Here is a 13,217-nt window from a genome sequence, read left to right on the forward strand (position 1 = left end):
GGGAAGGTAACACTGAGCAGGCCCTTGCAGGGCCTTGTGGGGGTACAAAAGCCCCTCTGTGCCCCCTGTTCCTTGAAAAAGGCATTAGTCTCCTAGGAGTTTCCTGAGTTCCAAAGAGCAGACTCTTGCAGTTACTAATTAGGGAAGTGAGGCATTGCAGACGCAAAGGCAGTCAAGCAACAACAGTAAGGATATGTTAAGCAGTAGTTCAGTGACAAAGCAGTCCTCATTCCTCCCCAAGGAACACACATAACAATCTGATGCATATCTTTGCATTGTTCTGCAGAAACTAAGGCCCCCCTCCCCACCCAAATGGAAGGTGGTGACTATATGTTGACCACAAGTACACAGATCTCAGATTGGCTAAAACCAGAATGTTGATGATTAAGATCCCTGAAATATCCTGTTACCTCACCACCAACCAATCTGAAGAAAGCCCATGAGCTGCAACCCTCACCCCAGATGTTGCCTTTAAAAACACTTGTCTGAAAGACATTAGCAAGTTCAGCCACTGGATAATGAGAGGCCCGTTCTCCTTGCGTGGTGTCCTACAATAAACATTGTACTTTCCTTTATCACAACCTGTTATCAGTAGACTGACTTAGCTGCATAGTGGGCAAGCCGATCACAGTTTGATACAGTAACGAAGGGAGGCTAGGAAATCTAGTTTTTATTCCAGGCTGCAGTGTGTTCAGCTAAAACTTGGGATCTGTTACTAAGTCAGAAAGAGAATAGAATAGGTGTTCAGCAAGCAGGTAACAGTTTCTCCCAGTATTCAATGAGATGTATCATGTTTATCCCTCACTGTTGGGAGGTAATCTGATAACTTGAGCTAAGCTGTTCTTTGTATGTGTTTAATGAGTTTATCTAATTAATTTATAAATGATTATATAGACAGTAATTAAACCTTGCTGGGCTGTTGCTTTTACAAGAAAGAAAACACAAGTCATCTGAATCCTCTTTCACAAAAGTTAAACCTTTTTCTAAACTCAGTTTTTGTGGGTTTTTTTGCCCAAGGCTTATGGGATTTTATTTCCCTGAACAGAGATTGAACCTGGGACCTTGGCAATGAGACCATGAATCCTAACCACTGGACCTCCAGGGAATTCCCTAAAACTTTGGTTTTGAAACTTTTGTTTCCTCCTAAATCATAGAGTCAAGAACAGTGGCTGCAGTGGCTTCTAAAAAGGAAATATTTAAGTAGCCAAGGGGCTACCTACCGCCAAGAGAAATTTCAAGATAGCTTCTTCCTTCAGGCTTTTGCTCAAATGTCATCTTGCCAGTGAGGCCCTTCCTGTCTGCCCAGCCTAAAATAACAACAGTCCCCAACCCCCATTCCCTTCTCCTTGTTTGTTTACTCCTTGCCATTTATCACCATACTTGCTATTTCATTATCTGCCTCTCCTTACTAAGACAGGAGTGACTGGGAGGCAGGTCATTTGTCATTTTCTTCACTATTGCAGCAAGTGGTCCCTGATGACCATTTTGTGGCCATCAAACGAGCTGGAAGCCAAAGCTCTTTTGCACACAGTGGCTTCCAGAGGCTGTTGCAGCCGTTCTACAACCCTGAGGCAACAGTCTGAGTCTAAGGAGAGAAGGCAATATGTTAAAGGATGCCACGGAAAGAGATTTAGTCCTGAGATCACCTCTGAGCTGCCGAACCAATGTACTAGAGCCTTCTCCTAGAGTTTTTATTATGTGTGAGGAAGAGAAAGACAGACCCTGACATCTGGGAACAGGCTTGGTCCTCAGCCTTGGTGTTGTCAACATGAACAAGCTCACAGAACACCAACACCAGACAAGGCTATTCGGTGACCTGATGCATCAAGGAAAATCAAGACCATTGCTCTAATCATGTCAGTGGCCATGTGGAGAAGTAGGTGATGGTTAAGGAAGAAATTTTCCTTTACCTTCTAGGGTCCTCTGGCTGGTCTCAGAATTGACATGAGACAGACTAATAGGAGAAAAATCAAGTTTAACAACAGGTATACATGAGAGGGCTTCCCAGGTGGCGCAGTGGTAGAGAATCCGCCTGCCAATGCATTAGCCGCAGGAGATGGTGATTTGATCCCTGGGTCCGGAACGTCCTCTGGAGTTGGAAATGTCAACCCACTCCAGTATTCTTGCCTGGAAAATTCCACGGACAGAGGAGCCTAACAGGCTACAGTCCATGGGGTCACAAAGAGTTGGATGTGACTGAGAAAACACACACATACATGGGAAAGCCCAAGAAAAACTGGAGCTAAATGGCTAAAGCCCTCGCCTTAAATACCATCCTCAACTGAAGACAAAAGAGGATCTTGAGGGTGTAGAGGTTACCAGGAAAAGCACAGTATAAAGGGGGAAGGTTGTGATGCAGATTTGTCATTGCTTTCTCCAATGATTAGAATTTTTAGGGAATTCCCTGGTGACCTAGTGGTTAGGACTCTGTACATTCACGTCAAGTTCCTAGGTTTAGCTAAAATCCCACAAACCTCACAAAATAGCCAAAAAAAGAGAAAATCATCTCTCTTTAAATATCTTTCTCTAGGTCTTGCACATGAGCTGTCATTTATTCTTTGTATAGAACCATTTGTTCGTGATATACTAATATAACTATGTGCTCAAATACGTTTGGAAAATAATGCTTGCTCTATGTTCAGTTCAGTTCAGTTGCTCAATCGTGTCTGACTCTTTGCGACCCCATGAATCTCAGCATGCCAGGCCTCCCTGTCCATCACCAACTCCCGGAGTTCACTCAGATTCATGTCTATTGAGTCAGTGATGCCATCCAGCCATCTCATCCTCTGTTGTCCCCTTCTCCTCCTGCCCCCAGTCCCTCCCAGCATCAGAGTCTTTTCCAATGAGTCAACTCTTCGCATGAGGTGGCCAAAGTACTGGAGTTTCAGCTTTAGCATCATTCCTTCCAAAGAAATCCCAGGGTTGATCTCCTTCAGAATGGACTAGTTGGATCTCCTTGCAGTCCAAGGGACTCTCAAGAGTCTTCTCCAACACCACAGTTCAAACGCATCAATTCTTCAGCGCTCAGCCTTCTTCAGTTAGTTCCTTTTAAAAATGTGGGGAATAACGATATATGTTTCATATAATAATAAAAAAAGAAAAACTCAGAAATGATGTGACAAGACTCAGTAAAGAATTAGAAATGAAAGGAGGGGAAAAGGCAATTTTTAGAGATTTGGTCCTTCTCTCCCAGGTAAAAGAGACATCTAATAAACGGAGATTTCCTATACAAATATAAATGTTTCTTACACAAGGATAACTCCTACTTGGTTTTCAGAGTTTTTCCCCTGTCTGCTGTTTCTCAAAAAATAACCAGCTTAAAATAATATTCCAAAGAGAGACCATTTGGAGTGGCAAATCCTGTTCCCCAACACCGGCATGGTCTTCCCTGCGTTAATCATCTCTCCCGGGAGGGGCCTGGGAGCCGTCTTTGAGGGGATGGGATTTGACTGCAGACATGGGGAAATCTCTGCAAGTGGGGGGCGGGGGGAATTATGTGTCAGGTGGGCTTGCAAGGGGTAGAACAATGCAGGGGGCACTGAGCAGCCGTTGGATGGTACCAGGAAGACATGGGGCTGGAGGGCAGTTTGCAAGCTGTATCTTTGAGGTCACTGGGGTGAACAGAGCGGAAGCAGGCCTCTGAGTCTGGGGGACACGCAGAGGGCGACTGCGGGGTCCGTCTGTGAGCATAGTGGGGAGAGGGTAGGGGGAAGGGATCGGCGAGGGAAGCCTGGTCTCTGAACCTCCAGGAGGAGCGGGGACTGCCGGGGTCCTGGGAACGCCTTTGGTCCGCCACCCACAGAGGACGTGGGCGAGGCTCAGGTTCAAAGCCCGACCGCTCCTAGCTCAGGGCGCGCCCGGTGAGCGGGGAGAGGCGGGGCTCCAGAGGGGTCCCCGAGGGCCACCTCGGGCGCTCTCTGGAGAAGAAAGGGGTGCTCGAGCAAGTTCAAAGCGGCCCCGCCTGCCTGCAGGGCCGGGCGAGGAGCGGGGCGGGGCGGGGCGGGCGCGGGGAGGGAGGCGGGGCGGGCGCGCGGTTGCTAAGCCGGCGCCCCCGGAGACGTTCCCCGTGGCTGTCGCCCGGCGCAGCACAAGGCGGGCGGCGGGAGGGAACGGGCAGAGGAGGCGGCGCAGGCTCCTCGCCGCTCGCGCCGCGCCCGCCCTGCCGTCGAGCCGCGGCCCCGTGTCCGGGCCTCCGAGCCATGCCCGCCGCCGCGCCCGCCCCGCGCCCGCCGCCGCCCCCCGCCCGGCCCGCCCCCGGCTGCCCCACTCGGCCCGCCCCGGGTAAGTGCCGTGCTCTCGGGCGCCCACCGGGTCGGGGCCGCCGCCGGGATAGGGGGAGCCCTTCTGTCTCCGGGACTGGAGACCCCGCTCCGCGCGCGGCGGGGCCTCAGTGCGGGTCCCGCGGGGGTGCCCGGAGCAAGCGCGCAGTGCTTGTACGCGCGTGTATATGCGCGCGCGTGTGTGCTTGTGTGTGTCCACACCAGCTGAAACTCACCTCCTCGGGGTTAACGCTGTCCCGAGCTGGGTTCCTGTCCCTCGCTGTCCAGAGGGGCCGGCCTGGGAAACGCCGGGACATCCTGCGAGGTGCGGTGGGGCTGCAGGAGAGGGGAGCCGCGAGGGAGCAATCAGGCCTGTATTGAGCATCTCGACATAGCAGGTGCTTTACCTAGAGTTGACCTCATTTCATCGTCTCCACAGACCTATAAGGAAGGTGGATTTATTCCCATTTGTCGGACGAGCAAACGGAGGTTCCCAAGGTCATATGGCTTGATAGCAGCCAAGCTGGTATTTGAACCCAGGTTTCCTGCAGCTCTGTGACCTGGTTAAAGGAAAGGCAGTTTTCCTTAGAAGTAAAGAAACACACAGAAGAACTAAAGACCATAGGAGAAAGGGCTCCAGGCAAAGCGTTTGGGGGCATGAACAGAAAAAAAAAGGGGTGGAAAATGAATTCGTGAAATATCCCACCAATAATTTCAAATGTAGGACCGCGTTTCCACAGCCTTCCCTTGTCTGACTCTGGGGGCAAGGTGTTGTGAGATGGGAGAAGGCTGTACAGGGCTGGACAGAGGTGTCTGGAGACACCTTTTCGGGGTATCTGCCTGCTGGGAGAGGGGAGGGTGAGGAGAAGTTGTGGCGAGAACTCAGTTGTTATTCATTGTCAACAGTTAGTCATCTTTCCATCCCCCACCACTGCCCCCCACTGTGGACTCCATCTCCTTTACTTTCTGTCTTGTCCAAGATGACAGCTGTCAAGTTGAAGCTGGGTCCTTCCTTGTCGATCGTCTTGGCATTAGGTGATCCTGTGCCTTGATGGTTGGGTTAGGAGCTGTGAACTTAGTCCATTTACTGCTTGTGTGGTGATCTGCAAGCTAGTGTTGAGCTAATAGTCACTAACACAACGAATGAGGCATTTAGAACAGTAGCCAAGCGTTGTGCTTATCCTTAAGGGGCAAGGTGGCAAGAAACAGGGGCACTAGCAATCAAAAAACCAAAAAAAAAAAAAAAAAAAAGGCTGTTGGGTTTCAGGAAAACATTTCAGCTTAATATTTGGATTGCTTTGGGTAATGATAGAAAATGCTTCATGGGAGAAAGAAGAGAGTCAGGAAACAATTCTGAAAGAGGCTCTGTAGCTCATTCCATGAAGGTTTGAAAGGTCTTTGAGCCAGGTCCTTTTTGGGTGAGCCAAAAGAAATATGAGAACCCCGTGAGGCTGCAGAATAACTGAATCAGCGGTATCATGGCCATGCTTTGGGCGAGCCTTGGAGAAAGGGATACTGAACCCTGGACTGTCAAGGACTCTCCACTGTCACTCAGTGCGACCTCAGAGCCCTTTCTGCACACTGGGGTCCCAGGTGTTTTCATTTCCAGTTGCCTACTCCTCCTCTTTGTTGGAGGAAGACCCTCTTTGCTGGGGCTTCTGGAATCTGTAGAAATCCACTGTAGAGTGGCATCGCTTTGACCTCCAGGCATCACTGTTGCTCTTGCTTCTCTTTCTGGCCTCACGTCTTCACTCCCCTACCAGTATTTTTCCTAGGAATACTTGCTAATGAAACACTTTCCTAAGAAATTCCTGTCTCAGGATCTGATGCTAGGGAACCGAGCCAAACATTTCTTGAGTACGACTGTATCATGAGCTCTGGGCAGGCTGTGCTAGCCTGCAGAGTGCCTTGGGGAGAATTTTCACAAAATGCCTCCTGACGGATGGAGCTCTGTGCCCAAGCACTAGTTTAACCCACAGGGAGTCAGAGCCCATTAATCACCTCATCTGGGTGCCTTTGGTGGGTGCCCAAAGGGTGGCATGGTGCTTTGGCATAATGCAAAACAAAATGGAGCATTGATTCATTGTCCACAAGATCTCACTCTTGTCTTCCCTCAACCCTCTTTTAACTAATTCGAGGGAAATGTCCCTCCCATGTTTTCCTAAATATCTGAATATTTCAGGCAGGTGTGCTGCTTTTCTCTGGTTACATGTGGAGCTGGGTAAATGTCTTAGCTTCTTTCTTTTTAAAAAAATTTTGTGATGTGCACGCTTTTTAACGTTTTTATTGAATTTATTGCAATATCGCTTCTATTTTATGTTTTGGTTTTTGGGCTGTGAGGCTTATAGGCTCTTAGCTTCCCCAACAGGGATCGAACCCACACTCCGTGCATTGGAAGGCAAAATCTCAACCACTGGACCACCAGGGAAGTCCCCTTAGCTTCATTCTGAAGACAATAATGGGAAAGGAAGGGCTGTCTTGACCAGTGGAATCACAATACCACAGACTCCAGGGACCGGCTGGTGCCTGACCAGGGAGGGTGATGGATCTCCACAGCCTGGCTTTCCAGAGGCCTCTGCCTGGATTTGGGTTCCTTGTGAGGGGCTTGGATAGGCTTCACTAGTTGAAGGCTCTTGCCTGATGATATTTCCTTTCCTTGCATCCAGGGGGCTGTTGTATCTGGTACCCAGAGTTTCCCAGGCTTTTCTGTGGTGGCCTCCTGTGAATGTCTAAATCTGGCCCATCTGGCGGTAACACAGAGCCCCTTTTGAAGATGCATATGTGGGGGAGTTCTTTGGGAAGGATGTTTTTAACTTCCTGGTAATGTAGGTCAGAAGAGGGAAATACAGGGAGAGTGGAAATATGGGGCAGCAGACATCTGTCCTGGGAGTCAGGGAGTTCAGGTCCATTCCCAGAGGTCTGAGACTTCCTGGTGACCTGGTGCAAGGCACTGGACTTCTCTGGGAACCTCGGTGTCTTCACCCTTCTTAGCTTAATAAGAATTGTCCAGCCATCCTCAGAGGATTGTCTGATGATCAAGGAGGAAATATTTTTATTGATTCATCAACAATTATTGGCCAAGCCCATAAAATCATTGCCCAGGGAGAGCTGGCAGCGTCTTGGGGAGAGTGGTATATGTAGAGGCATAGTGGTGTTGGAAGTAATGGGTATGACTGGGTGAAGGGAAATGAGATCTCTGGAAGGCTGGAAGATCTGGAAGGCTGTTCCTGAATGGCAGGGTGCCATCGAGTGTGTGGTGATGGGGATTACAATTCTTGAGTCCAGGAGAATTGCCTTCAAACCCTGACTCTGACTCTTCAGAGCTGTGTGATGATGGGCAAAGTACTCAACCACTCTGAACCTCAGTTTCCTCATCAGTAAAATGGATGTGAGTGAATTGTTCTGAGAATTCAATGAAATAAAATACTTCACATATATTATTATGATGAGAAAGTGTTGTGTTTTTTATGAATTCTTTTTCATCTTTCAGTTTTATTGCAATATAATTGCATACATCAGTGCATAAAAGTAGTTATTAAAGTTACCTGTCAGGATGGAGAGATTCTGTTTGGGTACCTTGGGTCAGTTCAGTTCAGTTCAGTTGCTCAATCGTGTCTGACTCTTTGCGACCCCATGAATTGCAGCACACCAGGCCACCCTGTCCATCACCAACTCCCAGAATTCACCCAGACTCACGTCCATCGAGTCAGTGATGCCATCCAGCCATCTCATCCTCTGTCGTCTCCTTCTCCTCCTGCCCCCAATCCCTCCCAGCATCACAGTCTTTTCCAATGAATCAACTCTTCACATGAGGTGGCCAAAGTACTGGAGTTTCAGCTTTAGCATCATTCCTTCCAAAGAAATCCCAGGGCTGATCTCCTTCAGAATGGACTGGTTGGATCTCCTTGCAGTCCAAGGGACTCTCAAGAGTCTTCTCCAACACCACAGTTCAAAAGCATCAGTTCTTCAGCGCTCAGCCTTCCTCACAGTCCAACTCTCACATCCATACATGACTACTGGAAAAACCATAGCCTTGACTAGACGGACCTTAGTCGGCAAAGTAATGTCTCTGCTTTTGAATATGCTATCTAGGTTGGTCATAACTCTTCTTCCAAGGAGTAAGCGTCTTTTAATTTCATGGCTGCAGTCACCATCTGCAGTGATTTTGGAGCCCCCCAAAATAAAGTCTGACACTGTTTCTGCTGTTTCCCCATCTATTTGCCATGAAGTGATGACACCAGATGCCATGATTTTAGTTTTCTGAATGGTGAGCTTTAAGCCAACCTTTTCACTCTCCTCTTTCACTTTCATCAAGAGGCTTGTTAGTTCCTCTTCACTTTCTGCCATAAGGGTGGTGTCATCTGCATATCTGAGGTTATTGATATTTCTCCCGGCAATCTTGATTCCAGCTTGTGCTTCTTCCAGTCCAGCGTTTCTCATGATGTACTCTGCATATAAGTTAAATAAGCAGGGTGACAATATACAGCCTTGACATACTCCTTTTGCTATTTGGAACCAGTCTGTTGTTCCATGTCCAGTTCTAACTGTTGCTTCTTGACCTGCATACAGATTTCTCAAGAGGCAGGTCAGGTGGTCTGGTATTCCCATCTCTCTCAGAATTTTCCACAGTTTATTGTGATCCACACAGTCAAAGGCTTTGGCATAGTCAATAAAGCAGAAATAGATGTTTTTCTGGAACTCTCTTGCTTTTTCCATGATCCAGCGGATGTTGGCAATTTGATATCTGGTTCCTCTGCCTTTTCTAAAACCAGCTTGGACATCAGGAAGTTCACGGTTCACGGCTTGGAGAATGTTGAGCATTACTTTACTAGCATGTGAGATGGGTGCAATTGTGCGGTAGTTTGAGCATTCTTTGGCATTGCCTTGGGTAAGTGCCTCTCAAATGTTGAAAGTATATGAATCACGTGGAATCTTGCTAAAATGTGGGTTTTGACCCAGGTGTCTGGGGTCTGGTTCCACTTTTCTCACTAGCTACTCAGTTCTTCTTATTTAAAATATTTATTTATTTATTTATTTGGCTTCCCTGGGTTATGGCACACAGGATCTTTGATCTTCACTGTGGCTTGTGGGATCTAGTTCCCTGACCAGGAATTGAACCCGGGCCCCTGCACTGGGAGCTCAGAGTCTTAGCCACTGGACCACCAGGGAAATCCCATTCCTTAGTTCTTAAGTGTGGACCACACTTTGAGTACCAAACTCTAGGCTAAGGCCTGCCAGGTAAAGTCTGAGTCCTTAGTGGGGGCTTAAGAGCACTGAGGTTGGGGAGATGATGAGGATGGTTCGGGCTTCTCAGAACCCTGCGTGTCTGGTCTGGAACTGGGGCAGAGACAGCTGGGACTTCCTGGAGCTTTTGCTCTTTGGTAAAGTGTTTTCTCTGGGGGGTGATGGATCTCAACTCAGCTTCCGTGCAGTATCTTAGGACAAGTCCTCTGGAGGAAGCTTTTCCTGGCCGAATTGCCAAATGCTGCCTACTTCTCCTGCGTGGTGGTCTTGACAGTGTGGAGATGAATAAGCCGCTGACCTTGCAACAGTGTGTTTGGGTGTAGGGTGGGGACAGGCATGTAAACATGTAATTATCACATGGCAAGAAAGCATTCTGTAGACTTCATGGGTAATGGTGACGGGGGAAAGAAGGTTGGAAAAGGGAGGAAAATGTCCTGGTGGTAATTATATCTGAACTAGCTTTTGAAGGATGAATCACAATGGCAGGATGAGGAGTGTGGGGAATGGCATTCTAGGATTCAGTAACAGCATGAGCAAAGGTAAGGTGCCAAGAAGCAGTTTGGTGTGTTCAGGTCATTGAACTAAAAGTTGTTTGCAGCCTGGAGCATGATGGGAAGGGCTTGTTCAGGGAGGTAGATGGCCATTCGTGAAGTCAGGGTAAGCTAAGCTCGGCTGCAGTAACAAATCAAATTCATGCCCTAGTAGCTTCACCCAGCAACGGTTACTTCTCACTTGCACTGTGTGTTCTTCGTAGGCCACTAGAAGGCCGAGTTGGCAGAGCGTCCCCTCTTGCTGCCCCGCCATTTGGAAACATTGTCCCCTGTGTGGTCACCAGTGCTGGATGAGATCACGGGAGGCTTGCTCCCAGGCTCTCCCGTGCTTCAGCCTGGAGCTGATGCTTCGCTGCTTGTGTTGCGGCCCATTGGCCAGAACCAGTGGTGAGAGGGGTGGGAAATGATGAGGGGTGTGTGGATGGGAAGGTCAGAGTATGTCACTGTCTCTCCCACACATGCTGTGTTTTGTAACTTAAAGCCTCATTCTGAGGGCCTGAGTTTCTCAAATGCGAGTAATATGTGAATTTATTTAAAGGAGAAAAATGTTAGAGTGTCTAGTGGTGGCTAAAATTATTTTTATTACAGTGCAATTCAAATATGTGGTAGCCTTAAATATGTCTAAACTTTTCATATTTAGAGCTTCCTTTTGACCATAAAACCAAAACAAATGTATGAATAAAATATCAACACAGCTACAAATCGAATAAATTCAGATTAACTCCATGAATTTAATGTGATGGATGAAGTCATTTTTGCTAAAACTAAATCACTGTTTCTGGGTGATTTTTCAGGTTCTTATGAGTTGGGGATGCTCTGTGCCGTGCCACACAGGGCATGTGATGGCTCACTTCTCAGTTTCCTTTGTCTGATTTAAGTCTGATTGGTTGTTTTCTCACTAGCCTGTGACAATTAAAATAATATTAAAATAATAATTCTATTTCTTGTGACCAGCTATGTCATAAATGCAAGAATACACAGAGTGGAATTATGTGATAGCACTTGGTCATAATATCCTCATTCAGATGACCCAGAATATGTTTCTGTTGATTTTCTAGTAATAATCTTTAAAAAGAGAATCATTCAAGTGAAAGCACAAAGTTAAATAAAAAATACTTTTGGAAAATTGTGAACCCCCTCGAGTATATCTGTGGATTCCCCAGAATTCGAGAAACAGGTGGAAACCCACGGGAGTTGTTCAGTTGAGGCAGGAGAGGGACGACCCACTTTATGATTCAGAGACATCACTTTGTCCAAGGGTGTGGGAGGGGATGGGAAGGAAGAAAGGTGAGAGACAGATGGCTCAGGTCCCATGTAATGGGGCGGGGGAGAAGGTACATGTAGGTAGCAAGGAGTTAAGGGAGTGGAGCAGAGGCATCAGATTTGAGACATTTAGGAAGTGGAGTCCCTAGGACTTGGAGATTGACCAAATGTGGACGGTGAAAGAAAAGGATTGGGAGAAGGAGCTGACTCTTGGTTGTGGGGGCTGGAGAATGGAGGAAGTTGAGGGTGCCGCTGTCCCAGGAGAGGACCATATGCATCCATGGGAGGAGCAGAAGAGCTTTAGGGCAGACTGTGTCCAGCCACATCCATCACCCCACTTATTCTAACTAACCAAAGCCCTCCTGAACCAATTTCTGAGAAGCTCTCGCATCTTGCGGTGTCCATTTTTCCCTCTTCAGGGCATTTCACTAGTGTTTATTCGGAGGTTCTGAGTTAACCCGTCTCTTGTGCCTGCCACTTCTGACCCACTGGAGAAGGCCAGAATCTGCCAGGATCTGGCAACACTTTGCCTAATTAAACACACGTTTTTTGGTCTTCTGTATGTTGGAGGAAAGTGATAATTGTTTGAGAAAACTGGGGATGGTTTTGAGATTGAAGCTGTCATCCCATATCACATGAGCTTGCTGATCTGCCTTCAGTTTCGAAGAGCACCAACGATTCACTTTCCGCTCTGTGGTTTTGGACAGGGAAGCTCAAAAAATTCTCTGAGGAGAGAGCAGGCGTGGTGCTGGTTAAATGGTCTCTAGGTAATTTTGCATCGAGAAGTATGGAAACTGCACTTTGCAGCAGAGGAGGGCAGAGAACATGAGGCCACCCAAACATACACGTGAAAAAAGTCACAAAAACAAACCTCTGGTGGCTAGAGTGAAATCTTGTATTAATGAAAGTTTGGGGCACTAATTAATTTATTTATTTTAGAAGTTGGCTTTATGTATTTTTAAATTTATTATGGTGGCTGCGCTGGGTCTTCGCTGAGCGGGGGCCTGCTCTCGTTGCAGTGAGCCAGGCTACTCTAGCTGTGGAGCAAGGGCCTCTCACTGCGGCGGCTTCTCTTGTGCGCGGCACGGGCTCTGGGACACGTGGACTCGGTAGCTGCGGCTCGAGGGCTCGAGAGCTCGGGCTCAGTTGTCATGGCACGTGGGCTCACTTGTCCCACGGCATGTGGGATCTTCCCAGACCAGGGATCAAACCCCTGTCTCCTGCATTGGCAGGCCGATTCTTAATCACTAGACCACCAGGGAAGTCTCACATTAAGTAATTTGGAAGGGAACTTGGTATTTCCCTTTTGTATGAATTATTAACCTAATGCACCACCAAGAGCAAAAAGCTGCTGTAAGTGGCGTCCACCCTGTCTGTCCTCACGCCTGACAGGTTTCCACTTGTCTCTTGGTCTCTACATAGGCGTCACCTTCATGGTAGCACCTCCCAGGGCCTCCAGAGAGACATGCAGGCTTCCCTTGCTGGTTTTCTTTGGAACCTGTGTTCAGTGGTTTGTAAGCTAGTCCTACTGGTCACCCTCAGAGACCACATACTACATGCAAACAGGCTTAGAATGCCCAGGAACTGGTGGGGCATTTTTCCTAACAGCCATCTCCACACCCACAAGCTAGTCCAGGGCATCTTCAGGGAGCATCTTTGCACCTCAGGGCTGATTGGGGGAGCAGATCTCCCAACAATAATAGCCTTGGTTTTAGAAGTGTCTTTCCAGGAGTGGACTGGATGAAGCTGGTCTTTCAGTTTCATTTAGATGCTCTGTAGGTGTCAGATTGGCTGAAGAATTCTCTGGAGCTTGGGTCTTTACATCTGTGGCAGAGACAGTTGGTGTTCTCCAGGTACCCACATCTTCCCTTCTTTAGCAGATGCTGTGAGGCCCCACAGA

General features: G+C 47.9%; 1 protein-coding gene across 1 annotated transcript in view; it reads left to right on the top strand.

Annotated features, from left to right (window-relative positions):
- The first annotated feature begins 4,088 nt into the window (after window positions 1-4,088).
- Window positions 4,089-13,217, top strand: part of DCLK3 (doublecortin like kinase 3) — a 44,274-nt gene continuing 35,145 nt past the window's right edge. Inside the window, exon 1 of the mRNA XM_069560440.1 lies at window positions 4,089-4,281. Coding sequence (XP_069416541.1) covers window positions 4,200-4,281 — 82 coding nt within the window. The 5' untranslated portion in view covers window positions 4,089-4,199. The remainder of the gene's footprint in view (window positions 4,282-13,217) is intronic.

Source organism: Ovis canadensis, chromosome 19 (assembly GCF_042477335.2).
Source record: "Ovis canadensis isolate MfBH-ARS-UI-01 breed Bighorn chromosome 19, ARS-UI_OviCan_v2, whole genome shotgun sequence".
NCBI classification, from domain to species: domain Eukaryota; kingdom Metazoa; phylum Chordata; class Mammalia; order Artiodactyla; family Bovidae; genus Ovis; species Ovis canadensis.